This window comes from Corythoichthys intestinalis, chromosome 8 (assembly GCF_030265065.1).
Source record: "Corythoichthys intestinalis isolate RoL2023-P3 chromosome 8, ASM3026506v1, whole genome shotgun sequence".
NCBI classification, from domain to species: domain Eukaryota; kingdom Metazoa; phylum Chordata; class Actinopteri; order Syngnathiformes; family Syngnathidae; genus Corythoichthys; species Corythoichthys intestinalis.
In genome coordinates, this window is record NC_080402.1 from 24377456 (window position 1) to 24405148 (window position 27693).

General features: G+C 40.4%; 3 protein-coding genes across 10 annotated transcripts in view; 1 reads left to right on the plus strand and 2 right to left on the minus strand.

Moving 5' to 3' along the window:
• The window catches only part of slit2 (slit homolog 2 (Drosophila)), a 225464-nt gene extending 218240 nt beyond the window's left edge, over positions 1–7224 (plus strand). For all 8 annotated transcript variants that reach the window (XM_057842562.1, XM_057842564.1, XM_057842565.1 and 5 more), the window contains 2 exons: positions 956–1170; positions 5733–7224. In XM_057842562.1, the coding sequence (XP_057698545.1) occupies positions 956–1170; positions 5733–5989 (472 nt within the window). In that variant the 3' untranslated portion in view covers positions 5990–7224. The remainder of the gene's footprint in view (positions 1–955; positions 1171–5732) is intronic.
• A 4447-nt stretch (positions 7225–11671) lies between these two features.
• LOC130920320 (GTPase IMAP family member 4-like) lies at positions 11672–13780 on the minus strand. The gene is made up of 2 exons (XM_057843438.1): positions 13738–13780; positions 11672–13664 (listed from the first exon to the last, which is right to left on the minus strand). The coding sequence occupies exons 1-2, from the start codon at positions 13778–13780 to the stop codon at positions 12454–12456; spliced, it is 1254 nt and encodes a 417-aa protein (XP_057699421.1). The 3' UTR covers positions 11672–12453.
• Positions 13781–18411: 4631 nt separating this feature from the next.
• chrna9a (cholinergic receptor, nicotinic, alpha 9a) lies at positions 18412–27153 on the minus strand. The gene is made up of 7 exons (XM_057844004.1): positions 27008–27153; positions 26762–26907; positions 24600–24754; positions 24312–24492; positions 23893–24244; positions 20269–20858; positions 18412–18582 (listed from the first exon to the last, which is right to left on the minus strand). Exons 1-7 carry the CDS (start codon positions 27051–27053, stop codon positions 18412–18414), a joined length of 1641 nt encoding a protein of 546 aa, XP_057699987.1. The 5' UTR covers positions 27054–27153.
• Positions 27154–27693: the final 540 nt, after the last annotated feature.

The following is a 27693-nucleotide window of genomic DNA, read 5'->3' on the forward strand; positions in this document are numbered from 1 at the left end:
CCTGGCACTGGACTGCTTGACCAAGTGCATGGCATTATGAAGTTTGAAGACTACCAACAAATTTTACAGCATAATGTAGGGCCCAGTGTGAGAAAGCTGGGTCTCCCTCAGAGGTCATGGATCTTCCACCAGGACAATGACCCAAAACACACTTCAAAACGCACTAGAAAATGGTTTGAGACAAAGCACTGGAGACTTCTAAAGTGGCCAGCAATGAGTCCAGACCTGAATCCCATAGAACACATGTGGAGAGATCTGAAAATGGCAGTTTAGAGAAGGTACCCTTCAAATCTCAGAGACCTGGAGCAGTTGGCCAAAGAAGAATGGTCTAAAATTTCCAGCAGAGCATTGTAAGAAACTAATTGATGGATACCAGAAGCGGTTGTTTGCAGTTGAGGGTGCCGATACTTTTGTCCCGCCCATTTTTGGAGTGATGTGTAAATGATAAACGATTTTTTTTTTTTTTTTTCATTCTCTTTCGTGTTTTTTTTTTTTCATTGCAAGCAAAATAAATGAAGATATTACGACCAAAGCATTTGTGATTGTGATCATTTTCTGGGAGAAATTGACAGAATTGCAGGGGTGCCAATACTTTCGGCCAGCACTGCATTTAATCCCCAAAGTTAAATACACTAATACTTCAATATGTTTTATTTGTTGATTTATTTTTAACAAAAAAAAAAAATCTACACAACAGGGAGTGCTGATTCCTTGGATCAATGACTACTATTTTCGAATTTAGACAGATCTTTGGCACCATCTTGTGGCATTTAAAGAAAGAGTGCAAAAACTGTATCTACTATTGTTCATTTTTTGGAGTTTGGGAACTGTGAGATTGTGGCAGCGCAGAGACATGGAAATTGAACAGTCCCATTTGCCTATTCATTTGTCAAAAAAAACAAAGAAATATTTCCATTGTAGTTAGTCAAATGTATTTTTTTTCTTTCATCTCTAGGTGTATTCATGGTACCTGCCTTGCCATCAACTCCTACTCTTACTCATGTCGCTGCCAGCCCGGATTCAGCGGTGTCCTCTGTGATGAGCAAGATCAGGAAGCGACTAATCCCTGCAGCCTGTCTCGCTGTAAACATGGAAAATGTAGAGTGTCCGGACTGGGCAAAGCATACTGCGAGTGTAACAGTGGATACACCGGAGAGGCGTGCGATAAAGGTGGCATTCATAAATAATAACTCTGGTTATTTATATTTTACACCTGGACACTTGAATTTGCTTTGGCAATCTCTAACTAATCTATCGGTTTTTAGTGAGTAGAAGAGTCTTCAAAATCTCTGCTTTGTTTTTCATGTGGCATGTGTGTCTGCATCTAACAATGTTTGTTGTTTCTGCATTAACACTCGCAACACCTTGCTTTTCCAAATCAGATTCACCTGAGCTTCCGCTCAATCGCACGCGAGGGGTCTCTCAGGTGAGACTACATGGCCTGACCTTTTTCCCTCTCGTTAGTAGTTTGTACAAATTCCCTTCCATCCATTTCATCTGATATACTTTTAGCCTAGTTTTATGTTCATGTAGCATTGTTAGCATCTTATTTTATTACTTTTATATGATGGACTCAAACAAAAATAATAATTGATTACATTAGAATTAGAAATGTCCATTTGACTATGTAGTCTTGAGTCACTATGGGAAAGCTAACCTTTTAACACCTGAGCCTATTTTGTCCGAATTTGCATGCTTTGTTGTTGCCTTTATATTTCAAAGAAAAAATTGCTCACAGTGGCCTGGTTGGGTCCCTTTTTTCAGGAGACCATAACCTTCATGTCCAAACTGTTTTTTTCTTCACTGACCAATTATAAGCAACATTTTGGACCCAAAAAGACAAAAAAATCCCAACATCTTTTGTCAAAATTTGTAATATTGATGTCCTATTGACAACCAAACATGCTCGTCGAACCGTTTTGAAGCTTGATAATATTTATTCAACTTGTTAGGATAAACATCCAACATAAAAAATAAGACTGAATAGTTTTATAGATGACAATTCAACACAAACAGAAGGTATGGTCACAGACGTTTTTGGCATACATATATATTACATATATATACAGGGGTGCACATAATTTTTTTGCCCAGGTTCTCAGAGGAGGACCTGGAGATGTGACTTGGTCCTCATTGAGCTTGAGAGCCGACCCGCCTGATGCGATAAATTTATGACAAGCTTTACTTAGAGCCAATTAACTTTAATTAATTATATTAACAATTAATGCTTGATTAACATCAACTGGCACAACAAAATTGCCATTACTTTGAAGTGAAATGTAAAGAAATAAACATAAAAGCACCAATTCAAAATAAAGGGCATTATGCAGCTCCCACATTAACTCCAAGCCTTTTTAAAAGTGGGATGTCCTCCTCATAAGACCTCATTGAACGTGCATGTTTAGCTTTGTAAAATGCGAGCAAAAACACGTTTGTCAGTGCATGTCGCTGTTCATTACCTTTATTCCGCCCTATTCCGCCACTTGTCCATAGGGCGAGTGTGGTCCTGTCTGACATCGATAGTTTGCTTAATTGCCACATGCTCTCTGTTTTTTTCGTGCTTTTCAAAGTTTGGATGGCTGAAATTCTTTGACCCTACATAAAATGCGCTGCTCTTATCGGCGACATTGGGATTCTCACGGCACATTTTTTACCGCATTTCCGTGCGAGCATCATTTGCTTCTAGCCATGGTACCTCCTGTAGCCACTTTTCAGCAAAAGTCCTTTTTTTCGGTAGCTCCGGTGACGTCTCTGTCGTCTGTCTGTCTTTTGACGGGGGTGGGGGAACACGGAAGTAATTACTCAGTGTGGCCTGCCTCTTCGACATTCTGAGAAGTTATTTTCTCGTGTCCGCCGCAAATACAGTGGTCAGCCATCGGTACGCAAAAGCGTATGGAAGCCGTTGAGGGCCAGCGCGTTTGTCTACGTCCAGTACGCATGACCACTTATGTGCACCCATGTGTATATATATATAGTTAACTGAAACGCTATTACAGTGGAATATTTTGGTAGCAATTTCTTGGTTTCTTTTTTTGTTAAACATTGACACCTTTTTAGAATGATATCACAATTCTTGGCATGAGCATATCGATACCTTTTGGGATGCAAAATATCACAATATATAGAAATTTCGATATTTTGTCACACTCCTAACCCATCGGACAATGGGTAATGATGACATCAGGAAGAAGTGCGGACTAACTGTGATACTCTCATTTGATTGGTTGAAATAGTACTAACAGTGATAAAATGTCTGCCCACACGAAGCATTATCCTCCACTATTACACACATAAGAAAAATGGCAATTTTTTTTTTTTTTTTTCCTAAGACAAAATTCTTTCCACTTAGATAAATAATATGACCACATGATAAAAGTGTTGTCTGTCCCTTTGCTGCCTGGCACTGAAAACAAAAAAATGGCATTGAATGAATTTCCCAGTTCAATGGCATCCAATGAGTGAATGTTCACAGCTTTGTACTGAAGGAATCTGACTTTTTAGCCAGATTGCTGGAACTACGCTAGCCGAACCGCTGGACCCGCGCTGGCGCAGCTCCAACGACCCGGGCCGGCAAGACCCCGAAAACCCGGCCAAAAGGCCAAACTCTGCGCATTCACCTTAGTCTTCACCCCTTGTACTGACTCATCTTTTGAAAGCTGGAAAAAGGCTTCGAAAGACATGTTGACAATTCATTCTGAGTCGACAGCAATCATACAGCACAAAGGGACCCAAGTGAGGATCCAAGGTCACCATATCACAAGTCAACAAAACGTTCCCGAGAAAAAATGGCAATGCTTAGTTAAACATTCAGTCTTTTGAAGGCTCTCGCGGGGCGGGCCGTGGGCAGGAAGAAGGGTGTGTTTGGGCGTTGTTTAGGATTATTGTCTGTTTGTGGATTGGACAGGAGGATTCGGGAGTTACTGTTGTCAGGGCAACGAAGGTTGTGGATTTTGCCACCTCAGCGTCAAAGGGGCTCTTGGAGTCTTGTCAGTAGGCATGTGCTGGTATGAGATTTTGACGGTACGATAACCGTGAGCAAAAATACCGCGGTTTCACGGTATCACTGTATTGCAATTATAGTTCCAAAATGTGTTATTTTGAGATGTATGAGTTAAAAAAAATAATTTTTTCCATTGAACAGGATTTTTTTTTTTTCAGATCATAGTTGTAAATTTGAACATGAATATATTGTTAAAATAAATAAATTATCAATATCAAAAAAACAAATATTATAAATAAAATCAAAATATAACTTATAGACTATACCCACAGCCACAGCTCAAGTTGCTCAAGATTAGAGCAAGAACAAAATAATTTTCATAAAAAAGTAAAAACACTTCTGAATAATTTTTTTTAAAATTTATACTGAATAACTTTTTTTTTTTTTGAGGGTGGAAAAGCTCAAGTGAAGTTTCACCATTTTCAGCCACTGTGTCAACTCTAGTCTACATGATGTCATGCCTTTGTGTTAAAAAGAACATAAAGAATTCATAAGTTAATAAGTTAGTTAAAAATGTAAAAGTTAGTTAAAAAGTAAATATTGTTGTGGAAAGGTTTGATCTTAAAAAAAAAAAAAAAAAAAAAATTGGGAGTGAGACCTCTCCTTGATCCAGCGTACGTGGATTTCTGCTTAGGGCAGATCACCTTTCGCAATTAACGATCTTTGACGCTATCCCTTTTCCCCTTCATTCAAGCGAATCAAGCTTGTTTTCTCACCCTGCGGCTGTAACACTCGACGAAGTTGCTCTCCCAGCTAAGTCTAGGCTAACATTCGTCTTTGTAAGCTTTTAGTTAGTTTGTATATCGAATTTGAAAGGAAAATGTGTGTGTTGTTTTTGGCGAACTTTTTTTATGGTGCTAATCTATTGAAGCTACTCACACATGGAAAAACACAATTGTACAACGTTTTAAATGTATTCATTTTGTATATTCCACTTACCACGATTTGAGAGCTCAATAAATTGAAGAAAAGAACGCCTTATGTTTGGAGTATTTGTTTATGGGTTCGCTGGCTGTCTAGCAGATAGCACTTTCTAGCACTTTCACACACAGCAACAAACGGGAGGGGGTGAGCGCTGCCGCGCCACGCCACTTCTGGCTGCATTTTTGACACATGAAAAATAGCGAATACCGTACTACGGTCTGACGGAAAATTTTAGTGGTTTTGAAACCGCGGCGTTTTCACAGCACGGTAAACCGTAAAACCGGTAACCGGCACATGCCTGCTTGTCAGTCGTGTTATCAGTTGGATATTGGGCGTTCTCCGATGTTCCTTGTGTTGGGACAGGACGTCCCGCCATTTGTTGTGATTGTGAGATTTGGTTGTGCAGACGTGGGCTTGTAGATGTCAGCGTCAATCTTGCTCAGTCAGTCGCATGACGCACGCGTTGGGCTTCCGTGATAAAAATGCGTCATGTATCTCTTATGCCCTATATTCTGCTTCTTTTCCTTTAACTGTGGTAAAAGTGCTATTTATTTTATATTGGGTGTGTTAGAGTAATATGGACAGTCAAACAGTAAATACGAGAAACGATACTATTCCCTGATGGATTATATGTATTAGGTGTGTTAGAATAATGCAAACACTTATACTCCTTCAGTACTTTACATTTAGCACCGTCTCCTACTTTCCTTCTCACTTTTTCTGTATTGGTCATTCCATTAAAATTCAGTTTTGATGTCATTTCTTTACTGTTGGACCACACAGCTAATGACCTACCTTATTTTTGCAGAGGTGGCCTGCAGAGGAGAACGGGTCCGAGATGTCTACCAGAGACAGCAAGGCTACGCGGCGTGCCAAACCCAGGAGAAGGTCTCCCGTTTAGAGTGCAGGGGCAGCTGCCCGGGGGGAGCAGAAGGACAAGGGACCTGCTGCACCCCCCTCCGCAGCAAACGCAGGAAATACACCTTCCAGTGCACTGACGGCTCCTCTTTTGTTCAGGAAGTGGAGAAAATTGTTAAGTGTGGCTGTACAAATTGTTCCACATGAAAAAAAAAAAAGACTTTCTTTGCAAGATATGTTTTGTCTACCCACCCACCCGCCTTACTTGCTTCCCATCTCTGCTTCTGAGATCTTGACAAAACCCTCCATCAGTTTTTTAAAAACCCTGAAGAAAAAAAAGAAAAGAAAAAAAAAAAGAAACCTCACAGTTTCTTCCCTTGTCAGTGCTGGACTGATGATCGATGCTTCCTCGGTGGGGATGTTGAATTATATTGTAAAGTACAAAAACAGACTTATTTTTTATTATGAAGTGGAGAAAAAGACAAAAAAAAGTTGACTTTTTCCTTGCATCTACTTCGTTTCGTTGGTCATGAAGACTCCGCCACTGTCTCTTTACCCGGAGGATCTACCTGATGACTTCCCAGGCGTCCTCTGATGTCGTAGGAGAAACCTGATTTAGTCCTACTATAGACTCACTACTACACAAAAGAGACTGTGTGCACAATCCTCAAAACAATTTCATACAGCTACTGAACAACACGCTAACAAAGATGTCTTTGTTACCTTCCGGGTTCAATACACTATACTCCCCAGTCTTGAGTATTTATTGTATCATAAATATACCTGTACTTATTAAGTAGGTCTTCCCCCATGTATCAATTCTGATTCTTTTAATATATATTAATTTATATTTGTGCTCATTTTTATTTTTAAAAGACATAATCTGTCAAGATAGCTGAACTAACATAATGGTGTCCTTTATTTTGGTTAAAAAGCTGTTTTTTTGGAATATATTGTGCTTGCCAGAGACCTTAGTTACATTTTGATCTGCAAATGTGACGTGAGGACGGTGTATATTTTTGTCACGCTTCCTGAGAGTTTGTACTGTGCCATTACCAGAAGGTCTTTATATTAGAGTATACAAAACACAGATCTTGTGCGTAGCATTGACCCTAGAGGATGCCTAGAACTGTTTTTACCTTTTTAACAAATTTATGCTTAAAGGATACTGTGACTTTTTCTAAATGAAACTACTTTGTTAGCCCCTTGGTCTCCGATGTTTAACATGTTGCTGCTAAGTTTTTGTACCGTAGACTTGGATCCTGATCTGTATGTTATATAGAAATCTCCTGCTCCGACTGTAAAGGGGCGCTTTGTGTAACAGATAAATATGTCCCCCACCTCTACATTGCATTGTGATTTATAGATCCTGTCTCTACCCCCAGACTAATGTCAGTTCCCAGACTGATGTTTGTTAATTAAAAACCAATATTTACCTCACACTCGTTACCTCTGCCTTTTTTTGTCACAATAATTAGCCCTGGTCGGAAATGTTTTGTGCAGTAATTAATAGCAACTGTAATAATAATAAGCTCAAACAAAACTTTGGGCAGCAACATTTTGTTGGTTATGTCGCATTGTACCGTACTACATCCGTGTACAGATGCAGCTCTTGTACTTGGTAGTCAATGTAAATGCAAATAAGTCAGTGCAAATAAAGATTTCATACACATTAACTTGACAATCAGTTTCCATCTTTTAGTATTCAAAAGTTTAAAAAGCACAGTGAAAGAGTAGCCAATAAATGTACTCAAGTAAGATAAGAGTTACTTCAAAATAATATTACTCAAGTAAAAGTAGTCATCCAAAAAATTACTCAAGTACAAGTAAAGAAGTATCCAGTATTTGCAACTTAGGAGTTTTATTCAAACAAATCACAGTCTTGATCTCCTTAAACCTCCTCTCACTTTTTTAGAGGATTTGATGACTAAAGATATTCTTAGGAGAGGGGCTATCTCGAGTTTGTACAAAATTCTAATGTGTAATTCTCCTGAAAATTCAAAGGACAAAATGAGGGCATGGATTCATAACTTGGATAAGGGCATAACAGAAAGGGAATGGGCTAAACTGTGTGTAAATGCTCAAACCATATGCATGAACGCACGGTTGAGACTTATTCAATACAAGTGGATAATGAGAACATACATAACACCAGCAGAACTTAACATATATAATAAAAATATTCCTGATACCTGCTTTAAATGTACAGGAGAAAAAGGTACCCTGTATCACTGTGTATGGCAATGTGGAAAAGTTCAGAAATTTTGGGATGAAGTAAGAAGTACGTTGGAGGGAATGATTTTAAAAGACATTCCATTTGGACCAAAGTTTTTTCTGTTGGGACTGTTTCCAGAAGAACACAATTACAACAAACATGAACGGACACTTATCAATTTTGGTTTAATAATGGCAAAGAAATGCATTGCATTAGTATGGAAATCGGATCGTGGACCTTCTGCCAAACAATGGATCAATCAGATGTTGTCAGTTATACCTCTAGAATGCATGACATACATATTGAAGGGAAAACAACAGCTTTTTGAGGACTTGTGGACACCTTTTATGAATTCTGTCAAAAAGATGAAATTGTCTTGAGGCTTACAATATCATATTAGGGACTGTGATTTTGTGTTTATGGAGGATAAATGGGGTGAAGCTGGAGCTTAACTATAGGAGAGGAACAACTTTTTTTTTTTGTTTGTGTTTTTTTGGGGGGGGTATGTTCTCGGTGTGGTCTTTATGGTATTGTTTTGATGGTGTGAATTATTAGTTTGAAAATCAATAATAATATTGTGGAAAAAAAAGAAGTATCCAGTGAAAAGAATACTCAAGTAATGAGTAACATTGTAACTGCTTTTTTTTTTTAAACAATGTTTTTTCTCTGCACAAATCTCTCTATATGAACTGTTGTAATAATGATGCTGTACAAAAACCCATTACAGAAATTTAAAAAATAAAAAATCATTGCATTTCGGCGAGAAAAAAAAAAGACAGAAATGAATTATTTATCCAAAGAGCATAAGTGCCCTCTAGTGGAGAAAATAGTTCCTTGTTTGAATAGTGAATACTTCCTTCATAGTTACTATTATGAAATAAAAAGCATCATATCTCCGGTTCGCACAATCAATCTTTTCCAAATAAAAACTGGGAGAGAGGTTATGGACATAATGGCCACACAGAAAACCTGTATGGACTCTCTATTATTGATGCACCGAAAGGCAGGCATTCAGCTATATTGTCCTTAAATTAATATTGAAGGTTTGGATCAAGTCCACCATAGAAGGAATCTTGTTTGGGGGGCGATAACCCCAATAGAATTTCATTTTCATGACATGTAATATTGGAGAAAACATCAATAAAAAATACATATTGCCACAAAATAGACAAAATTGCTATTAATAACTGTTTTAGTCAATCAAATGCAGGTATTTCATAAATTTTTCATCGCTCATCAACACTTACTGGAGTTATCTTCAAATTATCTATTAGTGCTCTATTATTTAACTCCATCGGACCTGCTTTTTTTCTGCTGGGCAAAAAAAAAAATCTTTGCTGATTTTCAAGGTAATTATTATATTTTTCGTACCATGCATGCATTTCGAAACATGAAAAAATGGAGAAATTAGCCGCTAAGGCATTGGCATCATAGTTCACAATGTTTACATAAAATAAATGCTACCGGAATTTCAAGAATTTCAACGTAAAAAGCTCTTTCTTGTGGACTTGTGGTAAGGCGGCGCCACAGTGAACTTAAAGACGAGCCGCACATTCGACATATTTAGGTAAGATAAATGCTACCTGCACGTTTTTTTTTTTTTTTTTTTTTTTTGCTTTTAACCAAGAATCGAGACTGTTTTACGTCAATATAAAGAATTCAGGGATTTAAACATTTATTCACGTGAATTTCAACGTAAAAAGCTCTTTGTTGTGGTAAGGCAGCGCCACAGTGAACTTAAAGACGAGACGCACATTCGACCTATTTACGTAAAATAAATGCTACTTGCACGTTGTTTTGCTTTTAACCAAGAATCGAGACTGTTTTACGTCCATATCTATAAAGAATTCAGGGATTTAAGCATTTATTCACATGAATTTCAACGTAAAAAGCTCTTTGTTGTGGTAAGGCAGCGCCACAGTGAACTTAAAGATGAGCCGCACATTTAAAATATTTACGTAAAATAAATGCTACTTTTTTGTTTTTTTTTTTTGCTTCTAACCAAGAATCGAAACTGTTTTACCTCCATATCTATAAATAATTTAGGGGTTTAAGTATTCATTCACAAGAATTTTCCACAAAAAAAGCTCTTTGTGATTACACTCGGTCAGCTTTGACGCCCTTGCCAACAATGCAGGCCCCCCCCATTAATCAGCTCCGCTCCCTGTGTCCCGTCAATAATTATGAAGTCTATGGAGAGGTTTAAATCTGTGCTTTCGTTTCATGTTGAGAGCAGCGCTCCATGTCAAATACTGTACAACATTTTTTACGATTCTTTAAAGACGCCACGTGATTGAACAGCCTGGCGTGATCTTAGAACGGAAAGCTTGCGTCAGATTGGTGTAATGGAGTCATGTGATTATTCTTGCGACGTCTCATTGGTGAAATTGGTAGAGCTAATCTTGGCATCGCAGGCAAAAAAAGATAAATCTAATACGTAGAATAAAGAGGAAAAATGTAACGACGCTAGTGTAGCCCAAAGTAGCAGAGTAAGATTGGGTTTTTTCTTCACAAATCTACTCAAATAAAACTGTTGAAATTCGCTTCCCCAGACAAGCCACACGGAAAAAGCGACGCTCTGCCGATGCTGCCTACCAACCGGGAAGGCGGAACTTGGCGCGTTCATCTCTGATATTAACCCTTTGTACTGACTCCATGTTCCAAAAGTTTGAAAAAGACTCGCCGAAAGCAGGTTGACAATTTATTCATCAACAATGGTCAAAAACAAGGCAAAACCAGACGACGGAGGGACAGTTCTGTGTCCAGTGTTTTTTAAGTCCGTGGGCCGGCCGAGGGTGTGTCCAGGCATTGCTTTGGGATAATCCCTCTCTGGCCGGTTTTGGGCTGCTTAGGTTCGTGCGTGGATGGGATGTGGTTGCCACAGCGACCGACGCTAGTCTTGACGTCACAAGCGCCTGCTATCAACTTTGTTATCCGGGCTGGCACTACTTGTTTTAGGACAAAGCGCGCTGGTTTTTGTCCTTGTTCGTTTGTCGGGAGGACTGATTGCCAGAGTTTGGTGCGTCAATCTTGCTCGTGGCGCACACGTTTTGGGCTTCTGTGATAAGATGGCATTGTGTATCTATTCTGTTTCTTTAAACTGTGGTGTGATATTTATTTTACATTAGGTGTGTTATAGTGCAGTCCTACAGTGAATATGAGAAATGATACTATTCCCTGATTGATTATATTACGTGTGTTCGAGTAATGCAAACAGTTAGATGGTGCATACGAGAAACTGTACCATTTTTCCTTTTCCCCCTCATGAGCGCCGATAAGGTGATTCACTTTACTGTGTTCAAGGCCACTGAGTGGAGTCTGCCAAAACTATTAAATGAATGTGTTATACTAATGCAAACAATTATATGGTGTGTGCGAGAACGGTACCTTTTCCCTTCAAAACTATAAAGTATGGCTTAGTAAAACTACTCTTAGAAGTACAATTATCTAAAAAAAATTACTCAAGTAAATGTAACGGAATACATGTAACGCGTTACTACCCACCTCTGATTAAGAGGAAAAATTGTAGATCATTGATTCTCAAACATTTTTACACAGCAAACAATCTTTGGAAAAAAGAAAAAAAAACAACAACAAAACGTGCATTAAACCTACAGAACAATCTGAATGAAATTATTCATTTAGAAAAATTAATCAAAGTTTTAAAGCTCCTATGTAACACTTTTGTTATATTTTGAGTATTTATTTCCTTTTACCGGTGTGTAAAAGAATTAGGAAAAAGTTGGAAATGCCCAGGATGTCTTCATTCCAAGTTATTCTAGTTGTTTTTTAAAAAATGCAACAAAAAGCATATGTATCTGCATTTCTCTTTAATATTTCATATGGGCCATATTCTATTTGTGTTTTTTGTTTTAAGAACGCCCGCAGGGAGGTCTCAAAAACTCATTATTGTTTTTATGTTATTGGGATATGCGATTGATTCATCAATTTTAGGAGCCGAAAGTTTATTTTTGTCTCACAGCCGATTGATTGCCTAAGTAAAATTGCTACTCCTCTGTTATTCGAGAATGGATCAGAATGAATTTTAGTAGTTATATTCTAAGAGTGTATACGCATCGATCCTTGGATATCTAGTTGTACATTTTTTGTCTCAGGGCTGATTAATTATATTTACTATTTGCAGCTTTATTGTTGCCTGTAGGTTCCGAGTTTGCCAATGGAGGAATCCAGGTGGTTGTAGTTCATTTTTAACTTGTTTTTTCACGTAGCTGGCTGGTACACTTTAAATGTACACCAATTCATCTGTCCAGACTTCTGGCCCGCGCAGTATGTGTAATAGTTTAACGGCAATAGATGTCCAATTTATTTGAACTAAATGCCCTTGTCCAACCCATTCCTAGGATTGGATGCTCATTCACATCATGGCAGAAAATGAGTTAAGGTTTTATTTGTTGTTGTTGAAGTTACTGAATAATGACCTATTGAGGAAAAGGTGTTACTGTATACAACAAGCAGTCCCCACGTGCTGGAAAGATGCATTGAGCCCAATCTGTCCCATCTCATGCATGAATCCAGTCACATACTTTGCAGTGCTGTGCAGTGAATCCCCACGTTTCTTCTTGATGGTTTTGTTGCTCAGTTGTGCAACAAACATAGATTGAGGTTCTCTCCCCTGTCGTTTCAACTGCCTCTTGAGGCTGACTTCTCTGCGTTTATACTCATCAGTCATCAACTTGAAGAGTTGGAGCTGCTGCATGAGGAATTCTATTTTTATCTTGTCCGTTTGTTGTTTTTCCATTTGGGTCGCCCGACCTTCAACCTTCTCTTGAAAAGCTTCTCCTGTGTTGTCCTCCTCCTGATGGAGCCTCATCTGTCTCTCAAACTCTTCAAACTCTTTTTCCGCAAAAACTCTCAACTTCTCCTTCTTTGTGCCAAGGTTCTCCATTTCCCTTTTTTTCTGAAGCTTCTCCAGCTCTCTTTCAAACCTCACTTTCATTGCTGCCTCATAGTTCTTTTTTAATTGCTTCTCTTTGAGTCTTAACAACTGCCTCTCCTCCCGCTGTATGCGGGCTAGATCTTCTTCTGCTCTCTGAAGCATCTTGCTGGTGTAGCAGGTTCCTCCATTTTCCTGCATCATGCGGTCAATGATGGCAAGCAGCTCAGATGTCTGCTCCTTGCTTCTAGAGCTCTGGTTGTTGAAGACACAGTATCTCCCCCCACATTCTGTCAACAATTCCTCCAGGTCTGGGCACATGTCTATCATACACTGCCTCACAGAAACTCCCTCTTCCATGCAGTCTCCATGGGTAAAAACCACAATAGACAACTGTAAAGCATGAGAACCAAGGGCCTGTTTGAACTGCCGTACTGCCTCTTTCTCTTCCTGAGTGAACCGTGATATCTGGATAATTATAAGAAAGACATGTGGCCCTGGGAAGAGAAGACTAACACTCTTCCTCAACTCTTTCTGCACCTCCTGTGCCATTTGTGTAGTGTCCAGAATTCCCGGAGTATCCAAAAGCACTAGGTGCCTTCTGCTGATTTCTCCACAGGCCCTCCGAGAACGCTGGGTGACCGAAGAGCTGCTGACCTTTGCATCAAAAAGTTTACGACCCAAAATGGAGTTGCCGGTGGCGCTTTTCCCGCTGCCAGTCTTCCCGAGAAGAACCAGTCTGATCTCTGACAAGAAAGGAGCTGACTTCCTACCTGAGTTTACAAATTTATTTGGGAGTGGGTTTTAAATTGTTCAGATTGAGGAAGGGCAATATAAAACACTTACCTGTCCTTGTCTTGGGAGATGGTTGTTTGCCAGAGGATAACATGTTGTCTCCGGTTGCTTGCCAATACATATAAAGAATAACAACACGTTCCTTTAAAGGTCTGGCTAATTTGAGTGTGTAGGGTCTGGGACCCAAAATACCCCTCTTGATCTGCTGTCATCAACACGAGTCAAACATCTTGAGCAAGACTGTCTCAACAGTCTGTAAATCCAACACTTCTTATCAGACAGATTACAGTTGAGGGCCATGGTCCACCTAAAGAGCCAGTAAAATACCTAACAGTTCGATGGCAAGTTGCATAATTTGCGTTTGGTCAGCGTGATTGCGTTTGGTCAGCGTGATCAAAGTCATTTAGTCAACTATTTTGATCTGTTTTATAAACCTCTAAAATGCTGAGATGATTGGTTGCTTCTCCAGAATGCACCAAGGTGCTTTTATCTTTATTTAAAATCACTGTACAGTGATCCCTCGCTACTTCGCGCTTCAGACTTCACGCTCACAGTCTATCGCGGATTTTTTTTCAATTTACAACAAAAGTAGATAAATTTTTTTTTTTAAATGTAAAGATACAGTTTATGCATGTACAAATCATTTTTTCCCCTTCATTTATATCAAAACTATTGCATTTGCAGTGCTTAAAAAACATTAATAAAAAAAATACATATAAGGGTTTTCTTTGTTTTTGTTTTAATTATAATTTGGGGGGGGGGGGGGGGGGCATGTCTTATATTTATCTTTCCAATACTGTTAAATCTAAATAAATACATTGAACACACCCAAAAAAATAATAATTAACTCATTCACTCCCAGCCGTTTTCACCGGAGCAAGGCCCTTCACTCCCAGCCGTTTTACTGGATTTTGACTAATTTTGCAAGGCCCACGGAAAATTCTGTTCTATTGCTATATAAACATGGAACCCACCAAAAGAAAGATTAGACTCTCTTCTTTAAGCAGGAAAAAAAGTAAGTTCATATCTTTTTCCATTCTTTCGAAATCAGCATTAGAAAATAGCTTAGTTTAAGCAATTTTCCAATTTCTGAGGAAAAAACAGAGAAATTGAGCTTTTTGTGAAAGCATTAGGGTTGTTCCGATCATGTTTTTTTGCTCCCGATCCGATCCCGATCGTTTTAGTTTGAGTATCTGCCGATCCCGATATTTCCATTTCCGATTGCTTTTTTTTGCTCCCGATTCAATTCCAATCATTCCCGATAATTTTTCCCGATCATATACATTTTGGCAATGCATTAAGAAAAAAAATGAATAAAACTCGGACGAATATATACATTCAACATACAGTACATTCAATATACAGTACTGTATTTGTTTATTACGACAATAAATCCTCAAGATGGCGTTTACATTATTAACATTCTTTCTGTGAGAGGGATCCACGGATAAAAAGACTTGTGACTTTGTATATTGTGACTAAATATTGCCATCTAGTGTATTTGCTGAGCTTTCAGTAAATGATACTGTAGGCATGCCCAAATGCATGATAGGAAGTGGACTATGACTGTGCATAGTGCTACCAATGGATATATCTTCTCTGCGTTGGGAAATAACATAAGGTGTTAAGAAAAAGATCAATTGCTACCTTGCTTCCCCACATTGCTTCCCATGATATTTCTAATGGTAGGGAGAGGGATTGTAAGGCTCTAGCCAATTATATAAAGGCTCCAAAAGCTGCCAAAATTCACTCTATTCATTTTACGCTGCCTTTTATCTTTCTATATAGGTAAAATGGCGCCATTACAGATTGAGCGCGCCAATGCAGTGAGTGGGTCGTGCAGCGCATGAATTAATTGCGTTAAATTTATTAACATGATACATTTTTTTTTAAATTAATTACCGCCGTTATCGGGTTAAATTTGATAACCCTACCTTAAGCCTAAACTAAAGACTCTGGATGAGTGTAACATATTAAGTCTGAAACATTGAATACATTTAGAAAACGATTTAATTAAAAAAAAAAAATATATATATATATATATATATATATATATATATATATATACATATATATTAAAAAAAGGCATGGCCGATATTTTTTTAGCCGATTCCGATACTTTGAAAATGACGTGATTGGACCCGATCGATCGGCATCTCTAGAAAGCATACATTTCAAACATAACTTTGACTTTAACACAGCTTTTTTTGTTTTAGTTACATCACAAACATCTGAATAATGTTTGAGCTTTTGAAAGCAAAGAAAAAAATTATTTACACATAACTAACTGAGAGATGACGCTGTTGTCGCTGAGATGACACTGTTGTCGTCGTGACAGCCGGGTAAAGTTTTCCCTCATCGCTGCCTGTCTCATAAAGATGGATTTTTTTGAGTCTCTGTGGGGTCTGCTCGGCGAGCAGCACGGACTCAACGGCATCTTCCGCTGCACTGGTGGTCCTGGTCGTCCAGCGCCTGGCGTCCCGGGCATCCTCTCGGTAGTTCTGCTCGGTCGTCCGCCACCTGGCATCCTTCCGCCAGCGCTCCGACCGTGCGGCCTGGCCGTTTGTTGCCGTCGAATCGGGTTGCGGGTCTTACCAAATGCGCTACTGCCCTCCAGTGGCCAGTTTTATTGCTTTAAAATGGATTTTCAGCTTTGGGCTTTGAAGCTCAGTTGAATCAGAACCCAGAGATGTATCTTATGCAGGGGTCGCGTTAACCGGATATTTTCCGTCGTTGACCGGTTTTTTAAAACGGTGACGGAAAAAACTGAAGTCCGTCCGTCATTTTGACAGGTTGCAATTCACACCCCAGACCACAGGGTGGCGAGTTAGCATATTAATTCGCTATTGTCTCTCTTAATGCATGACGTCGTTGGCTCTTCTGTCAGAATATTGTAGCGTCACCGGGGTCTGGCGGCGGCACCGTGATTGACACATCAACGCGGGGTTCTTATTGGTGCACCCGGTGTGCCAGTGTCACATGACGTCACAACTCCGCCCCCCTGACTGGAGCCGCCATATTGTGTGTCAGCTCGTCATGTTTACACATTACCGCTACGTACATGCCTCCTATTACGGCGTGTTTTTCTGCTCGTTAATATTAATAATCAAAATGGTGAAGGTGTGTGTGGCGGTTGGTTGCTGTAACAGAGAAGATAGACGGAGAGACTTGAAGTTCTACCGTATTCTGAGAGACCCGAAGATGAGAGCGAGATGGACTGCTGTAATTCGACAAGAAATCTGGGCACCAAACGATCACCACAGACTATGTAGTAGTCATTTTATATCTGGTAAGATGCATTTAATATATATTTAGAAGATTTTGGGCTGACAACCACAATTAAGATCATTGTGTGACATTGGTGAATGGGGTCTATATCGTTGCCTCTTTTTTTTTTTTTCTTTTTTCTTCTTTTTTTGGGGGCGGAGTTGTTGGCGGTAAGCAGAGTAAAAAGGGAGAAAAATACCACGACTTCCGTGTCTAATTTTTCGCCGCCAAGCAAGCGTTACAATATTAATTAAAAATGAATGAAAACTAAATACTATTGAATATGTCATCATTATCATTTTAAAAATTTAAGTGACGGGTAAAAATAGACTATGACCGGATTTTTATGACCCTGTCAGTCAAAATGACAGACAACGAAAATGTCTAGCGCAACCTCTGATCTTATGAAAAAAAAACGTAAAAGACGTATAAATACGTCTTTGGGACACTGAAATAAGTAAAAATAGAACGTATTTATATGTTTTTGGGAGCAAATGAGTTAACCATAAATAAGCTCCACCCAAACGTCACAGATTTTCAAATTTCGCAGGGGGGGTCACCATTAACCGCGAAAACGAGGGATAACTATCTTTATGTTAACCCCTTCAGACCTGAGCATGCTGCTGAAGGACATGATGCGTTCGTGTCTCTAAACCAATAGATACACTGAATTTAATTGCTATTGCCACTTCTGGGAGATGATTGGACGAAACCTTACCCATCAATAGCAAATCATGAGGTTTAGTACGCCCTCTTTGCTATTTTTGGCTCCTTGAAAATAGCTGAGACTAAACACAACTTCAAAAAGGCAAATGTAAGTGCTAATTTCTTATCAAAACACATTAACATAAAATTAAAAATAACCAATAAGCGCATGAAATATCCCCGACCAAAAAAATTGCACTTTGTTCTGGTGTTTGAGTAGAGTAGAAATCAGCGAAGACTAATAGATGATTTGAAGATAACTCCAGTAAGTGTTGATGAGCGACTTTATGAAATACTGCATTTGACTGACTAAAAGTTATTAATAGCATTTCTGTCTACTTTGTGGCAATATTTTTTTATTGATGTTTTCTCCAATATTACATGTCATGAAAATGAAATTCTGTTGGGGCTACCCAACAGAGACCCAACAAGATTCTTTCTGCTGGGGTGGACTTGATCCAAACCTATGTCCAAACCTTCAATATTAGTTTAAGGACAATATAGCTGAATGCCTGCCTTTCTCTGCATCAATAACGGAGAGTCCATACAGCTTTTCTGTGTGGCCTTTATTGTTTATTTGTCCCTTGTTGTCTTATATGTTGGAATCACAATGTCACAGCGAACAAACTGATGACATACAAACACTGCTCAATACTGACATTAAACACCTTTCATTGCAAATGAAGAGTTTCAATTCAGTCCAATATTGGAATTAAATAACCCAGGGAGAGGAATGGTGTTTAAAACAAACTGTCAAGACGCCTTGGCAATAATCAAGATGCTCATGAGGAACACCATGATGAAAAAGATCCACATGAAAAATCGATCCATTACCTTGGCAACCTTCTTCCACTCAGCAGCCTTGACACATGTAGTCCTTTGCTCACGGAAGCAGTTTGCCATGTACTGAATGTTCGTCACCACCTAAACGAGGGCAATATTGATTAACTGTTGAAATGGATTGCAAAGGGGTGTTTTAGATGAATATATAATTCATTCTTTCCATTTTAAAATGTCAATCAAAAATCTAGATGAAAAAAGCGATTGATTATTTGTAGTTTTATACAATCCCCGCACTCACTCCAAAAAAATAACAACTAAAATCATCAATTCATTTTACTTTTTTTCACCATTGACTCACGCTAGCTTAGCCACTCTGGAGCCCTGAAACTAACAAACAACTGACAAACTGCATGGAATTTGTTGAAATTAACTCCACCGACTAATTAAACCCCCGCTAACTAAAAGATGAAGCCTAATGTCAAAAATTCTGAATTTCGGGGGAGGGTTTAGGGTTAAGAGCATATCAGTGCCAATATCAAACAATGCAAATTGACTGTACAATAATCAACAACACACAAATTAATTGAACAGTGCGATAAACACAAACGTGGAGTCGGGCAAATGCGCGCGCACAACCCGGAAGTACGGCACACAAACATGCGATCAATTTGGGCACAAAAAATGGCGGCAACTAAGTTCTTTACACTCAATCGTTCTTACAACACGTCCCAAAAATGCGAAATGAACACAAAACCTCACGGCATAAATGTGCAACACGAATATGATGTAAACAATGCTCGCCGACTGCCGCGATGACTACCCGCTGTTGCAACTGCAAAGCTACGAAACGGCTGTGCATGTAGCGGCTCCAACTAATGACTGGAACACTCCGTAATGAAGGAAAAATATTAGCACACAGTACATTCATAGATGCACACAGATAAACATTCCCTCGCACATCTCAACAAGTGGCAGAGCTCTGCTCGAATGTGCCCTTGCAATCCTCACACTTTTCTCAGTCCCAAAAATATTAGCGCGTGTGATTCGAGACCAAAAAAGGAAGTAACTATCAGCGGTTAGCAAGGAAACGAACGCATAGTGGGAACCTTTCCCACGTTTTCTATGAAAAATGTTCTTCGTACATGACTACAATATTCTTCATTCTACATATGTTACGAGGCAATAAAAAAATAGTAACACATAGACATTGTTACTTAGTAATGCGTTAATGACAACACTGATGATTGCTAACGTTGGAGTGTATTTTTTTTTAGCATTTGTCTTTTCTGATTGAAATACAACAATGGTATGGTAACCATTTGTGATTTTATCCAAATGCAGATTGTGAAGCATTTATCTGGCAGCCAAAGGTTGTGCTCATATTTTGATACTGGTTGCAGAACCGTTTTTGGCCACAAATCTTACACATGACTCCCATATCTTCACAAAGGCAGGTCACATAAACCTAAATGTACATTAAAATCTGATATAAAAATGACAGGGGCGCAATTTTTAAAATATTTTATGTGGGCCTAATCGTATATATTATTCCATATATTTTTAAAAGTTTGTTTTGGATTTTAAAAAGAAATTAATAACAAATGAATTCATTTTGTTATTTGAACAATTGATACATAAAAACTTGTATGTAAAAAAAAAAAAATCATTCCGTGGTTCTTAACAAAACAAATAAAAACCTAATCAAAACAAGCACGCCCCCTCATGGTACTTTGCTGTAAGGACTGATTAAAACACAGTGCTTTAATCCCTCCATTTGCTCCTCAAATGGAAAGTGGCAAGGATCCCCAGCTCACCCAGAACTTGTACCTGATTGTGTTGTAGGCAGGGGCAGCTGCAGGGGCAGTCAGAGATCTGATGTTTCTCCTCAGCAAAAAGGAGCTGCTCCTTCAGTCCTCCATTCAAGTGCTCAAGATTTGGAGGATGTGGACCAGCCATGTAGTCTTCATTCCTTCCGATGTGATGTTGGTAGTGCTGTGAGGCCTCTCTTTTCCTTTCTGCCCGCTCTGGTCCAGAAGCGCTGCTGTTGTAGTAATGATGCTTCTTGTTTACTTTGCCGTTAGCCTGGTTTTTGTGATGTTTGCTGTTATTATACGTGCTGTGGCTGTTGCCGTGCATGTATGGTTTGCTGTCATGGTAGATGTCACAATCGTCAGGCTTGACATTTATATCACTCATGAGTTCATCAGGATAGAGAGGGTTCTTCTCACAGTCTGGAGTGGTACAATTCTCCCCTACTTCATAGACAAAAAAGATTTTTGACATGTAGTCAATGATGAGGACTTTAGCCCAGTGAGGAACTGGCTTGGCCTCAGCTCCACAGAAATGAATGTTCATAATGAAGATGGTGAGAGATGTAGAAGCTGTGATCATGGTCATGGTGGCAATATAGTACTTGCCTAGAGAAGAAGAAAAAGATTTCGTCAGGGTTATACAGTATATTCATTCATTCATCTTCTGTAAAGCTTATCTTAACGAGGGTCACATGACTGCTGGAGCCTATCCCAGCTACACCCAGGTACTCCCTGAACTGGTTGCCGGCCAATCACAGGGCGCAAACAACCATGCACACTCATAATCTGTCAGGGGATCGAGGACAAAGTGGACCCAAATGCAGGGAAAACAAAAGGCGGCAAGGCAGGGTGGTGATCAACTCAAAAATGTTTTAATTTCGGTGACAAAACTCAAAGTAAAAACAAAAGCCCAAAAAACCAAAGTTCAAACTAAATTCAAGCAAAAGACTGGCTAAAGAATTTACTGTGGGATACAGGCATAATGGGAGCATGAACACAGACATGAGATCAGAACAGAATGACGCAACCAGAACAGACAGCACATGAGGATCTTAAATACGGACAAGGGGTACCGTGACAAGGAGGGACAGTTGGGTGATACAAGATGTAGCGGATTGGTCAAGACAAAAGGAGCAGGCCACAACAGGTCAAATCAATGGGTATTCGCAATGACAAGACACACTATGGCAGTGTTTTTCAACCGACATGCCGCGAGAAATCATCCAATATCGCATTTATTTATTTATTTAACGTCGTCAGGCGGAGATGCAGAAGGAAGGACTAGGTAGAAGGTTTCGGTTGTGTGCAAATGAGCAAGGTATTGCTCGTGCCACGTTCAAAAACTGCTCGGATTTCTAGCCACCTTGCTGTCCGCGATAATGTGGACCCCATCACGTCTACTGTACATCACTGGATTAGACTCGTCGAGTGTCGATATACACGAAAATGTCCTTTCCATATGTGACGACCGTCAATCCTCCCCGTGTTTTATTCCAACACACTCTCGAGGACAGCAAGGTGGCCGATGGCTCGAAATCCAAGCAGTTCTTGAATGCAACACAAGGAACTCTCCAACAGCGCCATGGTGCCAAGCAAGCTTAAACGTCATCTCCAGGAGAGCTCTGGCAAAGGGCGGTGGGACGGGCAGCTGGGCTGAATTTCCATGCTGCTGTCCCACTGCCCCAAGCCAAGATCTCCTATTTTAATGCATACATTGCACTACCCTCCCCTCACAATCCCATCACGGTGCTGGGTTATGGTTGCCAGCCGGGAACCTGGCATCCTCAGTAATAGGGTGGTAGGTGGGTCCCACACTTTTTTTCTATGGCATGGCTCCCGAGGCGTGGCCTCCTCTCTGCCTCGGCTGCCGGCTGCGGGAGTGGGGGGAGGTCGGGGCTCCCGTCTCGCGTCGCCCCACGGCAGCTCCTCGGCGTTCTCCTGCCTCCGCCTTCCCCTTTCTTCTCTAACTGGGTATCCGCCCTGTGCTCCGCCGCGGATCGCTGGCTGGGCGGCGGTGTATTGGCTGGATGTTGCCTGCTACGGCGGGGGACCCTGCCCTGCCCTAGGCTTGGTGGGTCACTGGGGGCCACGTGGCGTGCTGTGTTGGCTTGGGGGCTGCGGCGGCGGCTCGTGGCCCGGGTGAGCGGATGGGGTTGGGGTCGGGCGTGGGGTTGGTGGTGCGTCCCCTCTTGCCATCCCCGAGGGCCGGTAGATGGGCGCGCGGGTGGCCCGGGGGTCCACCCTGGATTTCAGGGGGAGGGACGAGGGCTACTTTGCTGGGCTGCGGGAGGAGTGATGGGCTGCGCTGACCCCCCCCCCTCCCGGGACCGCCCTCCCTCCCTGGGCTGGCGGGGTGGGGGCCGTGGCCCTGTGTCGGCGCCCGCGTGGTCTCTCCGCTCGCCTGTGTGGCTGTTGCGTGCCCGGCTGGGCTCGCGGGCCGCTGGATGTGACTGGGCGCGCTCGGGCGGGGGGGGGGGGTCCCGGTGCCGGGATTGGCAATGGGGCGGCTTAGGGTCGGTCGCCAACGGGCTTACACTCACAAGGGATTCACACGATTACTGGGTTCTAGAGATGATTTGTGTACACTCTACCCCCTTCTATCACTTAATTTATAGACTCCCCCACCTTCTTCCCCCTCTTTCCCTGGTCAACAGGCCCCCCACATGGTGTCAACCGGAAATACATTTAGCTGACGATAGCACCAACATATTAGTAGTTAGTGTAGTTAGGCGTTCAATGCATTTCTTGTTGTTGTTTGTGTTTCTTCTCTTTCTTCTCTTGTGTTTCTTTTCTTCTGTTCCACCATAACCCCTTCCTGTTTGCTGTTTTGTCATAATAAATGAGGTATGTTGAATGATCACAAAGGGAGTATGTCAGACTCTCTCTCTCTCTCTCTCTCACTTGTTGCTAAATTCAAAAAGTCACACTGTGGCAGAGAAATTAATACTACCTGCCTGCAAAGTAATTGTCAGCGAGATGCTCGGCCTTGATGCGGTTAAAGACACTGCTAAAGTCCCCCTGTCTGAGAAGTCAGAGCTTTTCAAGCCTAACTGCGATTAAAAATAAATAAATAAAAACAGAGGGACAAAGAGCTGTTGAAGAAGAGCTTCGTATGCAACTTTCTTCAATTCCAGCCAGGATATCGGCTTTGTGTTCATCTAAACAGGCTCGAGTCACACTGAGTTAGAGTAAATATTGATAAATCACTGGATAATTAAATATACTGTACAGGAAATAGTTTTGGAACATTTTTGGTTTGTGGGGTGCCGCAACATTTTTTCCTATGTAAAAACATGCTGTGACTCAGAAAGTGTTGAAAAACACTGCCCTATGGCACAAACTTGACAGGACTTAACTCAACGTATGACACTATCTTACCTATGGAGAATTTAGAATGTTAAAACAGTTAAAACATGTATGTTTTCGGGATGTGGGAGGGAGCAAGAGTACCCGGAGAATACCCATGGAGGCATGGGGAGAACGTACAAACTCCACACAAGAAGCCAAAAACCCAGGATTGAACCCTTGATCTCAGAGCTGTAAGGCAGACCTGCCAACCACTCTTACACCGAGCCACCAAACATATATGATTGATTCATTGATTTTCATTGAACTGACTAATATCTGAAATGCGACAAACCTATATAGGGCATGCTCTCTGCAGGTGGCATGCTCTCCGCCACCAGCAGCTGGAACACAGTGAGCGCCAGGAGCACGGTGACCCCCAGCGACACCTTCTCCCCGGAGTCGGCCGGCAGGTAGAAGCCCAACGGTGCCAGGAATGAGATGAGGAAGCAAGGTAGGAGCAGGTTGAAGATGTAGAAGGAGGAACGGCGCTTCAGTAGCAAGGTGTAGGTGACTTCAGTGTAGGGGTCTGAACAGCAGCCGTACATCATGACGTTCCTTACCGCCGGCATGCCGTGACACTCCCACTCCACATTCTCCACAAAGTCAGAAAGGTCACCAGTAACCATCGCCAAGCTTATGTCCACCTTGGTGAAAGACACAACTGTCTGTTTAAAAAAATGCAACAGAAGACTAAAAAAGGGGTGTCCACACCTGATTCCCATTGTAGGTCCAGGAACCAAAGGTAAGGTTGCACTGTTGCCAATCAAAAGGGAAGTAGGATACATCCACCACGCACGTGCTTTTCGTGATGGCCGGAGAATCCCAGACAATCTCCCCATTGTAACGAAGCTTCACATTGGTGTTGGATGGACCAGATGATTCTTCATCTGCTCTGAACACACATTAGCCCCAAGTCAGATGGGCACACTGCTTCTTTCAGGAAGGATGATGTCTGTGCCTTATTAGAATGGTGTCAGAAGTCATTAAAACCATGCTAACTTGTTATAAAGGACTATGTCAGGCTTCCAAACCAGGTCACTGGGAATGTTGATCATCTCCAGATCATCATAGTCCTCCTTGTTCCACTTCAGGTAGGCATCATGCCACACCTGCCTGATCCACAGGTATGTAGTTAGCACCTGGTTTCGTTCATCCTGCACACAAACGTAGAGAATTTATTGTACCTCAACCTTTAAGCTTCCGAATTACAATTACGGTTGCAAAATTACAAATCTACCTGCTAATTCAATGTTAACAGGTTAAAATAGCAGTCACAAGAACAGTGAAGTTGGACTTGACAACTAGTACTAACATATTGGCCGCCATTAATGGCAATAGATAACCAATACGCATGTAGATTCTTTTGTCCAATCAGATTTCCTTCCATAAGGAATCTGGTGGACTTTCATATGCTGAAAAAAAGTTTAAAATAAAGACTTTGCTGACATTCTAGAGCTGTATATATTGCTCATTGATGTACAACTTACAGAAAAGATGGACTTTTGATTTTTGGTGTATGTTGTATCTTTTTATGAAATATTTCACTTAAAACAGTTTTTACATTGATCGTAACATTAAGCAAAATATACATTTATCACTGGATGATGTGCAAAATGAACTTTACTAAATATTATTTATATATAATAATTCAGAGAATCGATAGTAGCCAGAGCATTCATCGGTGATGTAGTTTTAGGGGCGATATACAGGGGTGAAAGTGGGCCAGAACGGTCAGGAACGCAGTTCCGGTATAAGATTCAGAGCCAGAACGCAGTTCCGGTATAAGATTCAGGACCAGAATGCTGTTCCAGTGTAAGATTCAGGGCCGGAATGCTGTTCCGGTACACGGTGCTTTGACTCCGAAAATATGACAGCAACTGTCAAAACGCTATGTAAAAAAAATGCTAAACTGACACACATGCATTTAATCTCCAAGAAGAAAACAACCTACCAACATCAGATTTACATACACATGTGTTAACAACAAGCATAATAAAGTGCTTGTGTAGCTTAACCCATTTCCACCTATATTTATTATTGATTTTATTCCACGGACGGCATGGAGGTTTCCCCAGCTGCTGCAATTATCTGAGTCTGATGATGACGAGTCAAGTCAATATGCGAATGCACGCAGCAAAGCAAAACGCCTGGACTCATTTATCCGTTCAATTGGCTGACATACTGACATATGATCAGCAGAGATCGTTAGCTCTGATTGGTTGAAATGTGCATGTTTTCTGGAACAGCAAAAAAAAAAAAAAGTTTTTTTGGAACAGCAAAAAAAAACAAGGTTGAATTGATGCGAACAAAAATGGACAATGCAACATAAAATGGATCAAATTTTCAACTTTAAGAGCAACGAAAGAGTTGAGGAGGCTTATTTATCATATTTAGTTTTATTTGCTCTGATGGGGAGGTTCAGAACATCTTAGCTGTTAATGTAAACTTTGGACTTATATTTGTTAATTTATGTAAGGCTACTTATTCATTTCCTTATGATTTAAAAAAGTCCATGTTTGCGCGATCTTCAAAACATTCCATTTCACTCTGCATAATATAAGTAATTGGTACTTATTTTTCTGAATGTATGTTACTTATATCTTTATTATTTAAAACAAAAGTAAATGTTTACATTAACTTAAATTTTAATATACATCCTATGTTCTTATGTAGTTAAAATTGAGATTTGGTATTTAGTATGTGAGGAAATGAGGGAAAATTTAAAAAATTAGGAGATGGAGATTGGGGTTATTGCTGTTTTTGTTAACTTTTATTTTGCAAATCATTGAAAAAATATTGAATGAAAATCAGTTTTTGTATGTGTTGTAGAAATAACTGTGCTAAAAAAAAAGTTTTTTTTGCATTTCAGTAGTTTAAGAAGTTTGACACCCCCCCCCCCCCCCAAAAAAAAACAATAATAATAATAATAATGAAAGAAAAAAAATAGATAAAAAATTACATTTCTGGCTCCGTGGCGACCTTCACATCGGGGAGTTCCAGCAAGAAATTCTAGCCACTTTCACCCCTGGCGATATATAATATTCTAATGTATTACCCCTGGTGCCTTTTCATTTAAGTACTGTGCATCAATTATGATTCAATGATGCACTAGGGCAGGTTTTAAGTGATGAATACTGATAAGTCATTTTCTCTACTCTCACCATATCCTTAATCTGGGAAAGAGTTATCTGAAGGGAGACATTGAGGGCTTTGTCAGTGTCTCCTACAGGTCTCAGAGCATTGGAGTAGTCCTCCATCAGGTCATTCAGAAGTTTACGAGCATAGTGTCCCTGAGCACCCTGAGACACTGAGAGACAACAGTAGAAAAGAAGAAAAATAAAACAAAAGAAAAAAAAACAAGAACAAATTTAATAAAACTTAGACTGGGTTAATCACACAAAACTGACCTTGTACCAGAAGATTGACCCAAGCAATCAGTGCTGCGACTTTCATTTTCGACAAGATGAGGGCGTGACTTCAACGATAGAGGTGTTGGGACAACCTGTGTTCGAATCTGTAACATCAATCTTCCGTAAATGCCATTCTGTCCTGCATAGGCTGATCTCGCCCCAATGCATTTGATTCTCAAAAGCTCTTGTCAAAGCCGTCAATGCTTCACTAGTTGTTAGCCGCTGTTTCCCTCTGTCGTAGTTTGTGTATATATGTGCAATGTCTCCTCTGTAACCAGACCTGACATACACACACATACCCCCGCAGGGTACAATAGCGCGATCATATATCACAGACAGTATGTGGAATGTGACACTCACTGCATAAGCCCCTCGTGTGCATGAACACAACCAGTTGTGTGACACAAACACAAACCACCATGCAATACAATGGCATACACCAGTGTCACATACGCACACACACCGACCCTCTGTTTGTTGGGTCAATCAGCAACAGCACACATGTCAGGGAACATGTGACACATGTCATACACACCAATGGGCTTAACAGTTCGAGGATCCGATTTCGGTGTGAGACATTGACAAAAGCGCAGTAATAAGAAGAACAGAGTTTGTAATGTAGACGTAAGTAATCAGAAGGGAAGCAGAAACTCAACCTTATTGGACACAATAAGTTGGGACAC